Source organism: Astatotilapia calliptera, chromosome 3 (genome assembly GCF_900246225.1).
Source record: "Astatotilapia calliptera chromosome 3, fAstCal1.2, whole genome shotgun sequence".
In the NCBI taxonomy this organism is placed as follows: domain Eukaryota; kingdom Metazoa; phylum Chordata; class Actinopteri; order Cichliformes; family Cichlidae; genus Astatotilapia; species Astatotilapia calliptera.
In genome coordinates this window covers 48,449,922-48,469,930 of record NC_039304.1, presented here as the reverse complement: position 1 = coordinate 48,469,930, position 20,009 = coordinate 48,449,922, and the positions used below count along the sequence as shown (strand labels likewise).

Here is a 20,009-nt window from a genome sequence, read left to right as displayed (position 1 = left end):
AATGTGCTCACCACACAAATTTGCATCCCTTCATATCAGACTTTATGTGCTATCATACACTGCTTTGCATTTAGTCTCAATGCTGCAATAGACAGGAGTCTTCACCAAAATCATCTAAATGCCTTTTTTTTTTTCTAGAAAAATTTGAGTTTAGCTCACATTTGGAGATTCTGATACTTGTAAAATTAATGTGAAGGAATACTGAAACTCTTCTGGTGAAACTTTACGTTTAATACCAACATGATGATTCATCAAAGTGCTGTCAGCACCAGAAATAATTACAGCTTCTAGATAACATGCATGAAAAAGCAGCTGCACCCCCTGAACTCCAAATAAAATGAATAAGAAGAAAACAAAATTATATCAAATGCTTTTTGTCAAGTTTGTAAAGTCAGGTAAAATCATACTACTCTACATTGCTGACTATTTTCTTGTGGATATTTTAATAGTTTTAGGAAAATTGAAGGTATTGGAGTTAAAACCAGCTTTAGCACGCCTGTAAAATTTAGTAGGCATAAATAGTTATATACTTTGGTACAACAGTTTGGCGAATCCGCCGAGTAATTTAAATGTTTTCAATATCACTGATGCTTCCTTCTGTAAACATAACTCAGGTTTTCATGACACTGACTTTTCCCTCAGCTAAAGGAAAACTGGAACGTATAACAAACTCAATACTTACACAGTCGAACACAGAAAAGTGGAACCTCCATGTTGTCTTGCTGACAGAATTTCAGACCAATAAAGTGTTTAGCATAACTGAAGACCACTTCTTCCTGTTTGACTGCCGAAGTATAGAGGCGTTATCTTTCTACTCATGAGGCCTTATCCTGTGGTTGGATCTCGTACTTATACCTGTTCAGCCCAAAATCACCTCAGTAGGCCTTTAAAGGGCTGAAGTACTACAAACTAAATTCAATAATTCAACTAAAGCATCATAATCCCTCTGTACTGAATTCAATGTGTAATTACAAATCATATCATGTCACTTGGTTGTCATAGCTCATACATTATAGCTCACAGTGGATTTGTGTTGTTAATAACATACAAAATGATCCAGTGACCTCTACAGGGCATAGTGTTTAACAACAGTCTTTCTGGGGTTCCCACTAAAATGACAAGTGTGAAACTGGTTGTTAAACATGATTTTAAATGGTGAATAACTTCTTTGCTTTGCTGCTTTTTTTGAACTGTCTGTATGCCTAAAGTACACATTTATTCATCAGTCACTTACAAATTAATGTCACCCATATCAGTTTGGGGTTTGGACAGGACAATTCAAAAGCATTTTCACAACTTTATATTTTAACTTTGTTATACAAATAAATAAAATTAAAAATTCAAAGAATTTTCCATTTGAACTATATGGATATGGTCTTACTGTAAGACTTATTCTGTTTGAGCTCATTTATTGACATGTACATTTAGATCTATAATATGTTTTTTGTCATCCCTAAATTTGGATATTGTGTATTTTGCATTTGTAAATTTTTTATTTATAAGTCTGAGAGAATATAACAAAAGCTAAAGTTAGTATCCCGTTTAATGGTTAAATTTTAACTTGAAGGTGATGCTTCTACATTATTTTACTATGTCATGGTTACATGCAAATATGCATGGTTATCTTAAACTAAACCAACTGCAAGCAGTGATGTAGTTGAAAGGATGACTCTGGGAGGACTGCAGCGGGTAAGTAACTGTTCATTTCTAACTAAACATTATCATTTGTAGCAACCAAATTTTACCAACTTTTGCCCAACTCAAAATTTGTGTCTGATCTGTCAAACAATTGCAAGTAAGCACACATGGATGTATATAGGACACTGTATATGGAATGCAGTAAAAGTTACTTAATAGTTGTAAAATGCTATATTCAGATAGATTAAGACGGATGAAACACTTAAAGATAGTTTTTCAAGCTTTAAGCTGCATAGTTGTATATAAACATGGCTGGACTATTTTCTTATTTCTAACAACCCAATGGTGTGTCACGATCCTGGGTCTTTTGACCAGGCGTTTTGAGTTTAAGTTTATTTTGAGGTTTATGGTTTATGTTTAAGTTTTAAGTTAAGTTTTCTAAGTTCATTTGTTTTTTAACTTCCCACTTGTGTTTTCAACCCCTGTGTTAAGTCCCCCTTTTCCTTTATGTGTTTCATATCTTTTGTTGTCAAGTTCATGTTGTCATGTCTGCGTTTCATTATGTTTCCTGTTTTATTTTGAAGAGGTCCTGTGTTCCTGTGTTGTGTTTAGTTTTACGGTTCCCCTGTGATGTTGTTCTGTGCATGTGTGTCAGCTGTTTCTTTTCCCCATGTGTTCCCACTTCCCTCATTATCCTCCTGTATGTATTTAGTCCGTGTGTTTCCAGTCATTACTTGTCAGGTTGTTTGCTAGTCCACGTCATGTTTCCAGGTATCCATGCAAGGTCTTCATGTTCAAGGTTTTTTCATGTTTTAATTTTAGTTCACCCAGTTAAGGTTATTCTTTAGTTTCACACATGCCGTTTGTTTGTATCTATTTTTGCCAGCCTTAATAAATGGCTCGTTTTTTGTTAATCCATGTTACGTTTCACATTCTGTTTTGGTCTGCACTTCAGTCCTTTTGTTTTTTTACTATACATACAGTCTGCCTCAGCCATACTGTGACATGGTGTAAATTCTAATTACATAAAGGGTTAAATATCCTTATCAGAAATGCTTTGATCGATCGATCTCTCTCTCTCTCTCTCTCTCTCTCTCTCTCTCTCTCTCTCTCTCTCTCTCTCTCTCAATATTTGCCTATTTCTAAAATTTAAAAAAGGAAGTGATTTGCTTTTCAGAATCCAGAATGTGTTTTCTGAAGAATGAATTCTGCTTTAAACACCCATTTGTTGCTGTTATTGATGGTGTTTGCCCAACTACCTTCTTCCTTTACTAAAGGTAACTAAGTGAATCCACAAAGTTATCTTGAAGCATTTTGTTTGTAAAGGCAAATATGAAAGTCAGTCGCAGTTTTAAGATTAGTTTCATTTGCAAAGCAGTGGCTACCAGGCCACTGTTATCACATTCCACTGTTCTCATATTTAATTTTAAATATTCAAAAATAACTATTCATGATCGCACACTTTCTGTCACCCAACTCTAACAGAGCAGAGTTCTAACTATACAGTCTCTAAACCAAAAAAATAATAATTATTATTTTTCTTTCTCCTGTCTCAGGTACCATTCAGGTAATTGGTTCATCTCACCCAATAGTTGCTTTAGTGGGTGATGACGTCATACTGCCATGCTATTTGAACTCCTCCATAAGTGCCTCAGACAAGACGGTGGAGTGGACAAAATATAAGCTGGATCCCAGATTTGTTTATGTGTGGCGTGATGGTGGTGAACTGGAAAGCAAAAAGAATCCCTCCTACAAAGGAAGAACAACAGTATCCCTTCATAAATTAAAGCATGGAGACATTTCACTGAATCTGTCTAAAGTGAGACTTTCTGATAGAGGAAGATATAGATGCTTCCTTCCAGATATGGGTGAAACTTTAATGGAGCTCATCGTTGGTAAGAAATATCTGATATTTATCAATCAAAGAAGTGGTTTAAGCTTAAACTCAAATACAAAGTATCGCCAGACATTAGCATTTTATAACAGAAAAGTAGTTTCAATTCATATTAAAAAGTCTGTAAATGTGCAGCCAAATCGATCTCTTATTTGGAGTTCCTCTTAATGAAATCATGGTGCACTCTGCCAAAGGAATATTGTGTGCTTCATCTTAGGGGCTGTATCCCTACCTGTAATATTGCGTGTTCAAAAAGCCAAGACTGGAGTTGCATTACAATGTGAGTCTGCAGGCTGGTATCCAGAGCCTGAGCTGCTGTGGTTGGACAGTGAGGGAAACCTCCTCTCTGGGGGACCTACAGAGACCCTCAGAGGTCCTGATGACCTCTATACTGTCAGCAGCAGAGTGACTGTGGAGAAGAGACACAGCAACAACATCACCTGCAGAGTCCAACAGAGGAACACCAACCAGAGCAGAGAGACACACATCCACATTTCTGGTAAAAACATGATGAAACTCAGGTCACATAGTGAACATGCACATCCATACAGTGTGGTCATGTCCAAACACAATGTTTACTCAAAACATGCGACTAGAAAGGCAACACAATTTTTGGACCTGCTTTTGGTGATATTTGAAGCAAATCCCTTTTATTGTCTTCATTTTTTTAAAATATTGGCAAAAATATAGGTCATATAAAAAAGAAATCAAATACACATATACAACTGTTGATTGTGTTATTGGGATGTGATTCATTATTTTCTGTTTCAGATTATTTTTTCACGACCCCGCCAAATCCTGCAGTTTGTGTCAGTCTGCTCACTCTCTTTGTTATTTCACTTTTCTGCATTCTTCTGGTGATCTTTGTTTGCTGGATACAGAGAAGGAAAAAGATCAGTAAGTCGTATGCAAAATAATTAAAAAAAATTTTTTCTCTTGCAGCTCAGTGATTGATTTACAGTGAAGTGATGAATAAGAGCACTCAGACCTGTTTTTTAGTATCAAGAAAATCTCAGCATGATTCTGCAGTAGTACACAATAGTAAAACAGTCCACTCAAAACTGGCCAATTAAAGATGTTTTTCATGTGTTCTTAGGATCACATTTGAATGCATTATACTGTAAGATGTCTTTTTTGAGTCTTAACGTTATGGATGACCAGATTGTGTATTATCAACCCAAGCAGATTTTTTCTAAAACATCAAGCAGTAAAGTAAAAAAAAAAATGAGGCTGACAAATTTATTACACCACCAAATGTCCTGTTTTCTTATACAGGAAGAAAGAGGTTTCTGCCTTCCTCTTTACAATCCTTTGTTTCCTCTTGTCATAAACCATTGCTCCTGTCAGCTCCTCAAGCTGCTCTTGCAAAATGACTCATTTTATATACTTTGTTGTAGTAGCATTTATCACAAAGGCAGACCAAAGGTATTTTTCAAAGGCAAACCTGGGGAATGAAGAGTGGCTCAAATGCCACAGCATACAAGTAACCATTGTTTAAAGTAAAGACTAATCTAAAGTAAATATCCTTTTTTTTTTTTTTTTTTTATAGAATAGAATTCAACTTTATTGTCGTGTCACAGGTACAAGGGAACGAAATGCAGTTTGCATCCATCCAGAAGTGCTTTAGCCATGATATAGATATATTACAATATATATTAGCAATAATATAGACAGAAATGGGTCTGTTGTAGGTATGAGGGTACAAAATATGGGCCTATTATGGGTATGTTATAATGTACACGGTATGAAGGTACCGTGCACATTATATGCTATAACTATAAGTATGTGCAGGCTGTAGTGGTGTACAAGCTATGTAGAGGCCATGAACAGGATATAAATATGAAAAACTATACAGAAATGTGAACTATGCAAGTTATAAACAGTTGTAGAATTAAAATTATCGTATTGTACAGAATGATTATTTATACAGAATTATACAGTAGTGCAGGTAAGATAAGTGAAATATGTGGATAATTCCTGCAGAGGCTATATAAAGTGCTAGTGGTTGTGAGTGGTGGTTCAGTCCATGTTATTATTGTGTGTATGAGGGTACAGTTGTCCATTATTTGTTTTTGTCCATTGTGGGTGTGTGTATGTTCAGTCCATGTGTTTAATGTGGGTCAGATGTCAGGAGGCAGAGTTCAGGAGTCTGACAGCTTTGGGGAAGAAGCTGTTCCGGTACCTGGTGGTCTTAGTCCGGAGGCTCCTGTAGCGCCTCCCAGAGGGCAGGAGGGTGAAGAGTCCATGTGATGGGTGACTGGGGTCTTTGATGATTTTCCCAGCCCTTTTCAGACACCGCTTCCTGTAGATGTCCTTTATGGCAGGAAGTGGTGCTTCGGCGATGCGCTGGGCAGTTTTCACAACTCTCTGCAACGCCTTCCGGTCCGAGGCAGAGCAGTTCCCGTACCAAACTGTTATACAGTTGGTCAGGATGCTCTCGATGGTGCAGCAATAGAAGTTCACCAGGATGTCTGAGGACAGGTGGTTCTTCCTCAGAGTCCTCAAGAAGAAGAGGTGCTGGTGAGCCTTCTTGACCCGCTTGGAGCAGTTGGTCGTCCAGGTGAGATCCTCGGAGATGTGGACTCCCAGGAACTTGAAGCTGCTCACACGCTCCACAGCCGTCCCCTTAATGTGGATGGGTGGATGTGGGTCAGCATTCCTCCTGTAGTCCACAATGAGCTCCTTGGTCTTCTCGGTGTTAAGCAGCAGGTTGTTTGTGTCGCACCACTCAGCCAGACGATCTACCTCCTCCCTGTAGGCGGCCTCATCGTTGTCACTGATGAGGCCAGTCACCTTGGTGTCATCTGCAAACTTTTTTTTTTTTTTTTTTTTTTTTTTTTGGCCTGTCCCGTTTGGCTCTTTTGCCATCAGAATTCATCTGATGGCTAAAGTAAATATCCTTTCTCTGTGCACAGGAATTCAGACAAACCACACTGTAGCTCAGATGGAACAAGACTGAGACAAGCAGAGCCAAAAGAAGAAATGGAGACTCATAAGATGTTGGAAAAGAGAAGACAAGAGAAGTAATCAGTGGCAGTATGCTTTCATATAGTGTGTTTATTTCAGAACCTTTCGTCTTTCAGCTGCACCATTTAGGGTTGACAGAGTGGATCATCTGTGTCCATTTATTTCTATCTCTATCCTCCTCTGTCACACAAACCTTCTGCACATCCACCTTCGCTACATCCATAAATCTTCTCTGTCTAATTCAGTGAGCTGTTTCGTCCGACCCATTACTTGACATACTTCTTGAGGCAAACTTTACACATCTGTGGCAATGGGATTGAAAACACATGAATTCAAAAAGTAAGAGGTGTGGCTCAATACTTTTTTATTTTCCATATAATTTACTATGAAAGTAAAAACCACCACTCAGTAGACTGCATGCTTAAACAGCAGTTTATTTGAGTTTTGATTTATTTTCTTGCTAATACATACATAAAAATATTTAAGCAGTTAAATGTGCTTTGGTATTTGCTATACATAAGGACGAAAAGGCAGTACATCAAGTAAGATACAGACCATATCATAAACATTAAGTGGTAACCATGAAGAGATTTTTAATGTAAAAATTCAGAGAACGAATAATCGTTTTGAGAAGTTAATTGGTCTTTTGGTGTCTTTTTTAACTTTCTGGTTTTTTTAGTTGTACAGTTTTGTTTAATAGTCGTGATGTGCACAATGTTGAATAAATAACTTAATAATATTTCTTTCTTTTATTCATCCAAATATGTTTTTTAATCAAAACATTATGACATTATGTATTATAGGCTAGGACAGATGTGCGACAGTGTCTACATCTGTAAAACACAGTGGAAAGTCCATCTGGTCATCATTGTCATTATTTCCTCAATAAACATCCTTTACGTTATCAGTGTGTTTTTAATCTATGTTAACAGCTCAGCCATACCAAAGCAAATCACTGGGAAGTAATTAACAAGTTATTTCACGTTCAATGCAGTATTCTAAGAATACTGCATTTTATCGCATATATATGGTCATTAGAGCACAGAGGCCACTGCATTAGGTTTGAATATCTATCTACAGTATTCTGGCTGATGTATGAATGATAGCTCTATAGGCAGACTGATCATTTCATTCAAACCAGCATTAGCTTCCTCGAGTGACAGAGAGCGAGTGGATAAATGTTTTTTGTTAACATGAATGTTCAAGATGTTCAATAAACATGTTAAGTGTGTATATTTACTTTTTTCTCAAGTCTGTTTGCTAATGTAGAATAAAAATGAATGATATTTAATCATGATTAATCAAAATGAATCCACTGTAACCCTGTGATGAATCTCATTAAACATTTGAATTGTTTGACAGCACTAATATATATTATATATTAGTCTATTGTTGCACATTAGTGTATATAGTTTTTTTTAAAAGTTGTATTTCACACAGAGAACCTGTGTTAAAAGACTGAAGAAAACTATTCAAATTGTCTTTGAATTTAAGCATTTAACATTCTTTGTGTTTATTCTGCATTTGCTTCATTATATTGCATTAATGTCAGGTACAAGCTTAAATATAAAATGTAATGCAACCAGGCTATTGATCAAGTAATTGCGATTAATCGTGATTAATTACAGAATATTGTGTGATTAATTAGTTCATTTTTTTTAATCTATTGACAGCACTAGTAATTATATATATCTAAAGTATATGTATTCTTTTAGTTTTCTCAAGCTATATTAATCAACTGAGACTGAGTTTTCTTTTTCTATAAACATTTTGTTAGGTCTAGGAGGGTCATTTGTGTGTCTGTTACTTCTGTGGTTTGCGTTTGATGAGCTGCAGCCACTAAATAAAACCTTGGGTAACACATGCTGCAAGAACTCAGTGCACACCTTTAAAAATATACATGTGACTATAGAATGGTTATATCTATTCTGCTTTGCAAACATCAACAGTCATAGTCATATTCACTCACATATTCAAGTTAGTCTTTTTTTTTTTTTGTTTCTTTTTTAAGGTAGTTGCAGAAATAAAATAATTTTTGAGTCTCTGGCATTGTCAAAATGCAATGCAAATTTATTTTAAACAAAAATAGATTAAATGTAATAAAATAAAAGAACAACAGTAAAACTGTAGTAACCGAACTTAAAAAAGTGTTTATGTGCTTGATGGTGATTTCTTGTTGATTATGATTGATTCATCAATCTATGAGTTCTTTTTTGGTCCGAGTTTCCCACAGTGAAGGAGTCCCACAAGCAGTATCAGCAGAGCTACCATCACAATAGTTAGGATGACGCGCAAAAGGAGGAGGAGGTGAAAGAATTGGTCCGAACAAAAACATGCCTCTCTGGGAAGCCCTGCAACGACACCACGTCACCATATGTCACACAAAACTCATTTACATGTTTTTCTTTTTACTTCTTACCATTTTGTCTTCTTGGGACACATTAAACTTCTCTTACTGTAATCCCAGGATTAGGGTTAATTTTATGTATAGGGTCATATACTTATTAAGAAAATAAAGCTTAAACTGTATGCCATGACAGACAACAAATGTGTAGAAAATTTATCCAAATTTCTCTGATGTTTTAAAGCAACAGTATTACAAAATACAACTGAAGAGTTCAATATAAGTGCTGTAAGTAGCTATTTATGGTTAAACAGACACAACGATCAAGCACAAAATCCTTATTTTGACATTTTGAATCATGCTTATGTGTCACCTCTAACAGACAGCCATTTTTCTGATGATTCTCCTACTCCAGATATTGTGCACTTGTAAAGTCCTTCATGACTCTTGTAGACTTGGTGGATGGTCATGTTTCCCACAGAGCTGGTCCCAATGAAGAGGCCATCTTTATAGAAGACAGCTGGAAGGTTTGCAGACGTCTCGTTCAGGCAGCTCAGAACCACAGTTTCCCCCTCCATCACAGGATGAGCAGGGCTCTCCAGGGTCACCGTTATATCTGATTAAAGTAGAGTTCATAAATATTTCATAGTCACTGAGTCTTTTACTGGGTCTTATCAACACATTGCTTTTATTTTCTTGTGTATGATTTTCTTCTGTTCCTGTTAGTTCTGTACTATATTATTTGAGATCTTCAGTCTAGTCATCAATGACTTCTTCCTGTATGAGTTTTCTTCCTGTTCCCTCAGTCTTCTCTTTGTGTTTTTGGCTTCTGCTTCTGTTTCAAGTCCGTGTCTCCAATTTCCCCATTTGTTTGTGTGTGTGTGTGTGTGTGTGTATGCACTGGCCTATGGAAGACCTATGCAAAGGAATTTTCACCGGGTGTGTGAGTTTCAGAGTCAGACACCTGGTAGCGATCAAACACCTGTCCTGATGTTCTCATTTGGCAACTTCATAATGAAGCAGCAGTGGCTCAGGCTTTTCTGGATCGTTGCCCTGAAAGCAGTTTCTAAAGCACTACTGCTGCAGTTTTTTGAAATTATTGTGAACTTTCACCCGTCTGTCCCTGTGTGCAAGATTTGGAGTTTATGAGACATCAAGTGGTGAGACGGACTCTGGATTCTGTGAGAAAACTGACATTGTCTCGATTTAAGCCCTTTGGAAACTGGACCTTCCAACTGCTCTGACTTTTTTGAACTCTTTTGCTATTCACTGTGTATAAATGCATGAGAGTGAGAGTCTGGCCTCTATTTAGGTCACACTGACAAAATATTTATATCACATGACTGTTTAATTAACAACTGTGACACGGTACTATGAGACACAGCACAAACCAAAACGAAACACACTGAAAATCTTTAAAGAGGCAAGACAGATTATCAGTGTATCTATTATGTAATACAGCATTTTCCATAATTTTTTATGTGGATTAGGAATTTGATGCAGTCAGCATTTTTATAGATGGTAAAGGTTGTGCTTTCTTTTGTTAAATAGGTAAGATATGTATGTATGAAGTAGTGTAAAAAAGACAAAAAGAAGTGTAAAAAAATGATTCAAATTCTCTCTAAATTCAGAACGTTGCAGAAATCTTCATTGGCAGTTTCATTTGCTGTAACTTTAAAATGTTTCTATTTGTGACTCACCTGGGATCTAATAGTTCCTTGCAAAAACAAAACAAACTCAAAACAAAACAATGAAGAGTTTGTTTTTGTTTTTATTTTTTTCCAAAATTGTTTTGCAGTGAAATTACTGCATGTGAACCATTAAATGATAAGGCTTAACACGAGGGTTTAGAGCAGCGGTCCCAAACCTTTTTTGCGCCACGGACCGGTTTATGCCCGACAATATTTTCACGGACCGGCCTTTAAGGTGTCGTGGATAAATACAACAAAATAAAACTAGTACCTGTACCGAAAAAAAGAAGATTTATTCATAACACACGTGAAAAGACCCAGGAAAAACCGAGTTAACGATAAAAACGATAACAAAATAACGCTGAAAACCGATAAAAACCCTGGAAACCATACATTTCACACCTGAGCCTTAACTCTCGCGGCCCGGTACCAAACGACTCACCGACCGGTACCAGTCCGAGGCCTGGGGGTTGGGGACCACTGGTTTAGTGTATAAACTACAGAAGATGAACATTAATAATAAGTATTACCTTCTTGGTTTTGTTCTTCCAGAGTCTTATTTATCACAATCAACCAGCTTTCTGGTGATTCTCCAGCTTCCAAAATGGTACACTTGTAGAGCCCTTCATCAGATTTGGAAACATTGTGGATGGTCATTTTCCCAAAATAGCTGGTCCCAATTTTTAAGTCATTTTTATAGAAATCAGCTATTTGGTTTTGAAGAGCTCCCTTCTTTCTACAGTACAGGTTGATAGTTTTCCCCTCCATTACAGGTACAGCAGGACTCTCCAGGATCACAGAACCAACTGAAAAAAGAAAAAAAAAGAGAAATTGAAGCAGAGATAGTTATCATGAGTGACAAAAAGACTATCTACAAGTTCTAAAACAGGAGCTATAACAAAATACAAACTTATTAATTGTACAATGAAAAAAAAACAGTGTTTAATAAATTGTTGTAGATGTTATTCATAGGTTCACAGCATTTACAAGCAGAATATTTGTGTATTTTAAGAGTCTGTCTAATTTAATCTGCTTCACAAACCTCACAAGAAGCCTTCTTGCACTGGCATCACACTTACAATATTTATCACAGACAAGAAAGCAAATATGTGTTGCTGGGGCAGCGTCAATAACCAAGTGTGATTATTGACGCTGCTTACTTTACTAATAACATTCAAATAATATATAGAAATGCAATAAATTAAGTTCACTAAACATCCAATTTGACTTAACATTGGGATAATTTATTCAAAATAAGTACATTTTTAGCACTGCCTCAAAGTGGAAGATTGAATATTTAAAGGAAATGTCTTGGAATTCTGCTGTTGTAACACTTTAAAAAACTTTATGAATGTAATACTATTGTACGGGAATGAACTGATCAGACCAGCAATTTATGGTTCCGGTTAAATTTTGATAGAACTTTTCTGAATTTCTCTGCATTTATCAATAAAGTTGTAAAACTTGGCAAAGGGGAGCTGTATTCAATAATCAATAAAGCTATCCTACAAGATGTAACAATTGGAGATGTGTACTTGTAATTTTTTAATATGCCCTTCACTTTATCATCACCTGCTGGCCACAATTGAGTTGGTTATTTGATGATTTACTTCTGATTTCATTATCCTTCCATCACCATTCTTGAATATATTGTGAGTCTTTTTAAATTAAATTCTTTAAACGCTGTAAACTTACTTGTGACAGTGATGCTGAGAGCATTGCTCTTCCATCCTTCTTCATCTTCACACCAGTATTTTCCAGTGTCAGTTTCAAAAGCATTATATATGGTGCAGTTCACTGTTGGCGTCACTGTGTAATTTGTACATGTTGGAATGAAATCTTCAATATTTCTTACCCCTCTCCATTTAGCCTGGTGATTTAAACCATCACAGCTAAAACAGATGGACTCATACTCAAAGAACTGCAGTCTGGTTGGGAAGACAGTGAGAATATCTGGATCTGAAAAAAGAAAAAAAAAAGAGCATATGAAATTAAGGTTTTTATTTAATTATCCACAATTCTTATATGGTTATACATTTTTTTTATTTTTTTATGTCATTGTTTTTTTGATCACTCGATACACTTACTGATATCAAATGTCTAATTAGCAGTTTCACTTGAACAACAGTCATTCTTGGACTACCCGTTTCAGATGAAAGGCCAAAGTTTAAGAACTTAGTGACACTTTTTTATGGGTACACAAAACATTGAACACCTCATAATGAATACGTGTTACATATATACATACCCATACACATATATTTTGTGTTAAAACACTTTGAACAGTGAATCCCATTTTTTATTGAGAAACTTTAATGATTAAATGATTTGGAATTTAAAAAAAAAAATACATGTCCATGAACTAAATTTCTTTTATTTGAAAATTTTAATTAATTTTTAACCCTGTGATAATGAAAGATATTCAGCTAGGATAGGGGTTTTGACTGTGGCTTTAGAGCAGTAAGAAATAATTAGCCTTGCAAAGCAGTTCAGCAAAATTCAAATATGCATCTGTTTTTGCAAAACTTAACTTCTCACCAGTTTTTGAAGCGTAACTGTGAGAACAGTGTGCAGTCAAAAGCAAGAACATGTTCGGGACTGGAGGAAAAAGAGAGCAGTACATCAGTCATGCTGTTGATGCTTGGATCCAAAGATATGTGTCAACATAGTAATATCATTGTAATATCATGTATATTATGGCCCAAAGAAACACTTTTTAAGCCCGTTTTATGAAATTTAAATAATTCCAGGCACAAAGAAAGTTATTGCTCGTGTTGTAAACATTTAATCTCTAACAATTCTTCTTTGATACATTTTTTATCTATAATATATGACAACTATATATTAAGAATAAAAAATAATAATAATTAATTGATGAATTATTGGTGAATAAATATAGGTACACTCAGTACTCACGCAGACAGGTGAAAAATGTTTTCATCTCCATGCTGTCTAGCCTGACTGACCGAGCATCACAGGTCTACAGAAAGATATAACTTATTTCATACTTCCTGTACAGACTATTTTGGCACATATGTAGGTTTGAGTCAATAGCAGTCTTGTTATTTACGGCGCCCTCTTGTGTGGCAGCCTGTTACGGCAGCTCTGCTTATTTCTGAGCTTTTTCTTATTTCCTCCTTTTATTCTCGTAACCTTTTAACATAAGTTGAAGCATTTTCATTCTGTTATCATGCACTACGGTTTTGTGCTATAGTTCTGGTAATTTCTCTCTCTTTTTTTTCTAATTTTTTCACCCGTGTTTGGAAATCCAGAACGTGGCTCCTTTTTTTTTTTTTTAAGGTTCAACTGTACACTCTTAGGGGGGATAAAAAGTTAAAAACCCACACTAGCAAAGAAACTAGAACAAAGGATCTTTTATTTATTTGTCATTGACAGTAATCAAAACTGAGAAAATTGTGCCCACCTGGCTCCAATTGCCACATTTACAATTACTTAAATTTTTTTTATTGTTTTCTTTTTAAATGTTGTGTTTTATAATGTGTTTTATTTTATATTAGAAGATCGAAAGCAAACTCTCTTGGTTGGGAAAAGAAAACACAATGGCGTCATTAATCTTCTAACTTCTCTGCTTCAACCTCAGACATTCCATGTGAGGGTGAAGAGGTGACCCTTATGGATAAGATGGTGAAGGTTTGCTGTGTTTTGGTGATCATGTGCCCCAGTGTGGTAGTGAAACCAGGGAAAAATGCTCTTGTTAAATAAGTCTTGTGCTGTATATGTAGTGATAGGTTTTCAAAAGAGCCAGTAAATTACAGAATGCTAGTAGTGGGTGATATTATATAAATGCTGTCATGATTTTATGTGAGCATTTTGTCATTTGTAAACTATACATGACATTGATTCTACATTGATGTGATGTTCTACAAAGTGGTTTTAATTAAAAAAAAAAAGGAAAAACATTTGTTTGTTTCTTTATTCAACATTTGAACAGTGTTACTTAGTGCATTTTCAGTAAATGCAAATTATTTACTTGGCAATGCACTTCAGGCATGAATCTAGACCCCCTAAATAAAACATGGGTTACTCAGAACACAGAGAAATATTTTCCCATCAGTTGATCCAACTCCTCCACAGTAGCAGGTGGAATTTCTTTTTTTGACGACAGCTTCTTTTACCTGTCACAATGAATGGTCTGTTTATGTTTTGATCGAGAGCCTTTTTTTTGGGTAGCTAAACAGTAGAAGTCTATCTTATGGCCAACCTCTGGCTGTATCTTGGTCATATTGCCCTGCAAAACCCAGTATGCAGGTTCATCTGTAACAGTCCTTGTGCCACAGATCACCACTGTTACTTCTACTTTAAACAGAAGAGCAGTGACATGGCTGCAGGTCTCCGCGACTCCGGCCGTGACAGGTGCAGTGGTCGGCTTCAACCTTCCCTGTGATGCTCACAATGACCAATGGCTGCAATGCTGGTTCATTGAGTCTTTGAGAGTGCAGGACCTGAAACACACAGACAAAGTTAATTTAAAGACAAGAACTTTAATGAAGCAAGGCCGACATGTGTTTTATCTACTTTCAAATCCATTTATCATAAATGTAACAAAGTAAGCACATACATGCAATTTTTTTCTTTTTATGTATCCATCTATAGTTTATCATCTATAGTATCACTGGTTATATTCTAAATCTGCCTGTTTTTTTGTTTTGTTTTGTTTTGTTTTTTGTTTTTTAAACCTGCCAGCAAAAAATGAAGCTAAAGTATGTAATGCAAGGATGTATTCACTGTCAAGATGAAGAAAGCATAAAGTTTGACTTTAAGTGACAATTAGGGACCCCTAATATGATGAGGAGACTCTGCAGGTCATTAATCAATGTATAAAACCAAAAAATAATGTATTTTTAGTGACACAGGACACAAACAAGGAAGCAAGATGTATAATTAGGATTATTTATAATAAATATGAATTAATTTGTTCAATTTCTTTAACCATAGAGAATAACTAAATCCTTCAGGACAATGTCACATCAATGCACTGAACTCACTATGTTATCCATCTAACAGAGCCTCCGCATGTTCTCACTGTAATTTCCCCTCATGAATGAATTTATTAATTAATCTGAATGTTCAGGGTACTCAGTACTCAAGCTTACTTACCTTTGTTTGAATGACGATGTATTCACAACGTAGAGGCTTAAAAATAACCAAATCTTGTATCCTATCCATGGTGAATTGGATGTGCGCCTCCAGAGATTTATAATTGCGAAATTGGTTCGCCGTGTATGCTCTGACTCCACAGACAAGGTACGAGAATAGATCATGGCAAGTCAATAGCGGTTGGTCTTCAGGATTTCTCCTCCACGGCCGTATTTCATATGGGTCCACATTTCCAATGCACACTATTTTTTTGCCTTTTTTGTCTCTTTACACCCAGACGCAATTTGTCTCTATACCGTCCTTTTTCTTTTGAGATCCTTTTATGTATGGTTCATAGCAATCTTCCTTCCAACACAGTGTGTTTGTTTTGACTCGTGGCCTGCCAATATGGTGCCATGCTCGCACAATGCACGTTGAGGCGTTGGCGTTATGTCAAGTCCAAAGCCCTATATCCTTTGAACAGAGCCACGGAGGGCTGTGACTGCAGTAACTGCTGCCCTTATCATGCCAGACATTGAAGAAAATAAATGTTCAGAGATATATCTCAGAACAACAAATATGGAGCTGAACACTTCTTCAAAGGAAGTTTCCACCTGATGTTTTGCATGGATAAACCACACCTCCTCTAGCCCTTGCAACCTATCCAGTGTTTACAGTATATAAAAGCATTTGGACAATGATGCCATTTTTGTAGTTTTCGCCTCTGTACACCACCACAGTGGATTTTAAATCAAACATTGGATGTGTTATTGAATTGCAGACTTTCAGCTGTAATTGAATATTGTAGTAATACTTTTGAATACCAACAGTATCACATTAACTATTCAGAAATTACAGCCCTTTTTATACATTGTATCCCACTCTCAGAGGCACAAAAACGAACATAAATTTTAAGGGGGATGCCGTGGTTTACACTTAGCATTCCCTGATTTGTACTCCTCAAGGTCCTTCTGCATGGCAGCGGTCATAAACCTCCAATTAGGGATCTTGTCCTGTGTGAGAAAACCACTCTCTTACAGTTGTTACCAGGGATGTTTATTTTCATGTTAAAGTCAGCTTTGACGGACACAATGAAGTCTCTATTTCTTGTTGACTAGAGCATCCTATTATTATACACCCAAGGCTAAGCAGCCTGTCCTGTCTGAAATTGTGTTCTGTGAGCTTTTAGCAATTTACCTTCAACACTCAACTCTTTCTGTCTCTCTTAGTTAACACTTCATAATGCTTGTATCCTTTTATTGAGGAGTATATTAACTATTATGAGTATACACTGCGATCAATATTGAAAAGAAACTTTATTAAAAACTTATTTCTAACAGTTGCTGTTCCCTTCTAATTATCCAGAGCAGAAAGGCTCTTAAACATATATTACATACATGTTCTAAACCTTTTTTTTTTTTTTTTTTTTTTTTTTAACTTTTTTTGGCTACTAAAAGTCTTAAACTAGTTTGAATCCGGATGACCTTGACCTCAAGGCCAAGTTTAGAGGTCAAGTTTTCTAAGAATCTTGAGAACGAAGAGACAAATTCATATCATAGGTGCATGTACTAAAAATCTCCCATGAGTTCCAGTCCTGGTGAAATTGAACTGGAAATACCATAGGTGCATCCACTAGGATGCTGAGGGGCAGTACTGCTCCTACCAGTATTTCTTAAAGTTACAGCCATTCATTTTTTTCTAATATTTTTTCTTGTATTTTTATATTTTATTATGAATTTATTATTTTTTGCTTGTTTACTTGAGAAACAGAAAATCTAACTTCAGTTAGTCAAAAAAAATCTACTGTTTGAGTTTTATTGTGGATGTAACTATGTTCAGTATAGGAGATTAAGACCATTAACATGACCAAACAGACACACTTAGCCTACATGGTCCAAGTAGCTTCTTTTTTTCTAAAAGGAGCAATATAATGGCTTCACATAAATGGTGAAAAGAAGACAAAATTATCATTATGCCATAAATAATTGTTCTGTGTTTTCACAGATTTTTTTTTTTTAAAATAGGTCCTCATTATCATTTAATTACATCTCTTTTCACAAGAGAAAGAAGGGGTTTAATATGTAAACAGAATTTGTATCTGGAAATGAAATTTAGAAGTTAATTAATTTTAATTTTCTTTTGTAGAAATCATGAAACAAAGCAAAGACTGCAACATTAAATCATGACAAATGAGAAATCCTGACAAATTTGTTAAGTGATTCCACATTTATTTACATTACATCAAGCGAATTATCTTGTGGCTACATGAAAAATTAATTATTGCATCGTTTTTTTGAATTTCATTTGTTTGCATTATAACACAATATTTTCACTATAACTGTCAAGGCAGGCAGGACGGACTCAGGCGCACACTGAGAGATACAGTTAAACAGTGCTTTATTAATCCACACCATATATACATATATATACGCTGGGGGAGAAAGGGTTCCAGGGGTCCACAGGGTCAGGGAAATACAAAATGTCCACACACGCTCCGCTCCCTAACTCCTCACAGGTTATCCCTCGCACACAAAACTCTATGCCTCCGCAGGGACCATGACAATAACACAACCAAGCTAAAAAAATATGTTGTAAAGCATTTTTTTGAATTTTACTCACAATTAACTCAACTCGTCTTATTCCAAATACACACAGACTGAAAATGCAACCAGAGATGAATATTTAAGAAATGTGACCGAATCTTAGCAAACGAAACAGCACAGTAAACGGGTTGCACAGTCTCCTTGATTGAGCTGACACTCCTTTCACTGATCTGTAAAGAGGGAGAAAAGAGGATTAGTATTTTTAATAACCAGAGCTAAACCAGAACTAACTCATATTTTGTTGCACAAGATTCATGTGTTCAACAACTATGTTTCCTACCACTAGGTGGTGACAAAGACATGATTCATGTGACAAATTACTTCCAAATATGCTTTTGACCCATCTGTTCTTTGTTTTTTGTTTTATTTCACTTTGGAGTTTCGGCAGTTGACAGTATAATCCATCAAATATGCCATTCAGATATTTAAAAGTACATGTTCTCTTTGCATTTAGTAAATTCTTTTAAAATATTTATTTGTTCATAAAATCAGTTTATTATTTGAATATTAACAGCATAGTGTGTTACTAGCAGAGGCCAAGAAAATACTGTTGAACTGAAAGAAATGCACTTAAGCTGTTAAATTTAGTAGTACTCGATGTACTTGAGGCAATTAGTTGCCTTATTTTTTTATTTTTTTTGGCGTTTCGTGTGACATGTTGTTCAGTTTTTCAAATTTGATGTTTGACTATTGTTTATTTAAAAAGGGTTACAACATTGAGTTTTGCTATACTAAAAAAGTGACTCTGTTGTACTCATTCCTTTTACGTTGTGTCAACTTTAAATGGGGGATATGAATGAACTTTAAGTACAATTTACTGAATATTTTTAAATTTAATTATGAAACATTTCTGGTTTTTAGTCAGATGGTACATTGTGAAATGTAATTAAAATACTGAAGAACTGACAGCATTCAACATTTATCTCCATCTATCCATCGATCTTCTTCCACTTAAGCAGCCTAAGCAGAGAAGCCCAGACCTCCTTCTCTCAAGCCATCTCCTTCATCTTATCCGGGGGAACACCAAGGTGTTCCCAGGCCAGCCGAGAGATAGAATCTCTCCAGCGTGTCCTGGGTTTGCCCTGGGGCCTCCACCTGGTGGGATATGCCCGGAACACCTCACCCACGAGGCATCCTTATCAGATGTCCGAACCACCTCAACTGGCTCCTTTCGATGTGAAGGAGCAGCGGCTCTACTCTGAGCCCCTCCCAAATGGCCAAACTTCTCACCCTATCTCTGAGAGAGAGTCTAGCCACTCTTGAGAGGAAGCTCATTTCTGCCATTTGTGTCTGTGATCTCATTCTTTCGGTCAAAACCCACAGGTGAGGGTAGAGATGTAGATTGACTGGTAAACTGAGAGCTTCGCTTTAACACTCAGCTCTGTTTACACCACAACAGACCGGTACAGCGTCTGCATCACTGCAGCCGCTGCACCAATCCCTCTTTCAATCTCCTGCTCCCGCCTCTCGTCACTTGTGAACAAGCCCCCGAGATACTTAAACTCCTCGACTTGGGGCAAGAACTCATCCCTAACCCGGAGTGGGCAATCCACCCTTTTCCGGCTGAGGACCATGGCCTCAGATTTGGAGGTGCTGATTCTCATTCCCACCGCTTCACACTCACCTGCAAAACCGTTCCATAGCAAGCTGTAGCTGTAGGCTGGCACACAATGAAGCCAACAGAACCACATCATTTTCATCAATTTAGAAAAAAAAATAAGGAAATTGTTTGCCTTAATCAGTTCTGATGACTTCTTTGGGTTTACAATCATGAA

At 36.2% G+C, this 20,009-nt stretch overlaps 1 protein-coding gene and 2 long non-coding RNA genes across 3 annotated transcripts; 2 read left to right on the top strand and 1 right to left on the bottom strand.

The window, feature by feature from the left end:
* The first annotated feature begins 2,327 nt into the window (after positions 1 to 2,327).
* LOC113019627 (uncharacterized) lies at positions 2,328 to 3,870 on the top strand. Its single transcript, XR_003272066.1, has 4 exons — positions 2,328 to 2,437; positions 2,816 to 2,915; positions 3,195 to 3,533; positions 3,750 to 3,870. It is a non-coding gene; the product is annotated as an uncharacterized LOC113019627 (long non-coding RNA).
* A 19-nt stretch (positions 3,871 to 3,889) lies between these two features.
* On the top strand, positions 3,890 to 6,855 carry LOC113019626 (uncharacterized). The gene is made up of 3 exons (XR_003272065.1): positions 3,890 to 4,031; positions 4,304 to 4,429; positions 6,448 to 6,855. It is a non-coding gene; the product is annotated as an uncharacterized LOC113019626 (long non-coding RNA).
* A 2,350-nt stretch (positions 6,856 to 9,205) lies between these two features.
* On the bottom strand, positions 9,206 to 13,206 carry LOC113015303 (Fc receptor-like protein 5). Its single transcript, XM_026157270.1, has 4 exons — positions 13,073 to 13,206; positions 12,230 to 12,493; positions 11,065 to 11,340; positions 9,206 to 9,459 (listed from the first exon to the last, which is right to left on the bottom strand). Exons 1-4 carry the CDS (start codon positions 13,155 to 13,157, stop codon positions 9,206 to 9,208), a joined length of 879 nt encoding a protein of 292 aa, XP_026013055.1. The 5' UTR covers positions 13,158 to 13,206.
* Positions 13,207 to 20,009: the final 6,803 nt, after the last annotated feature.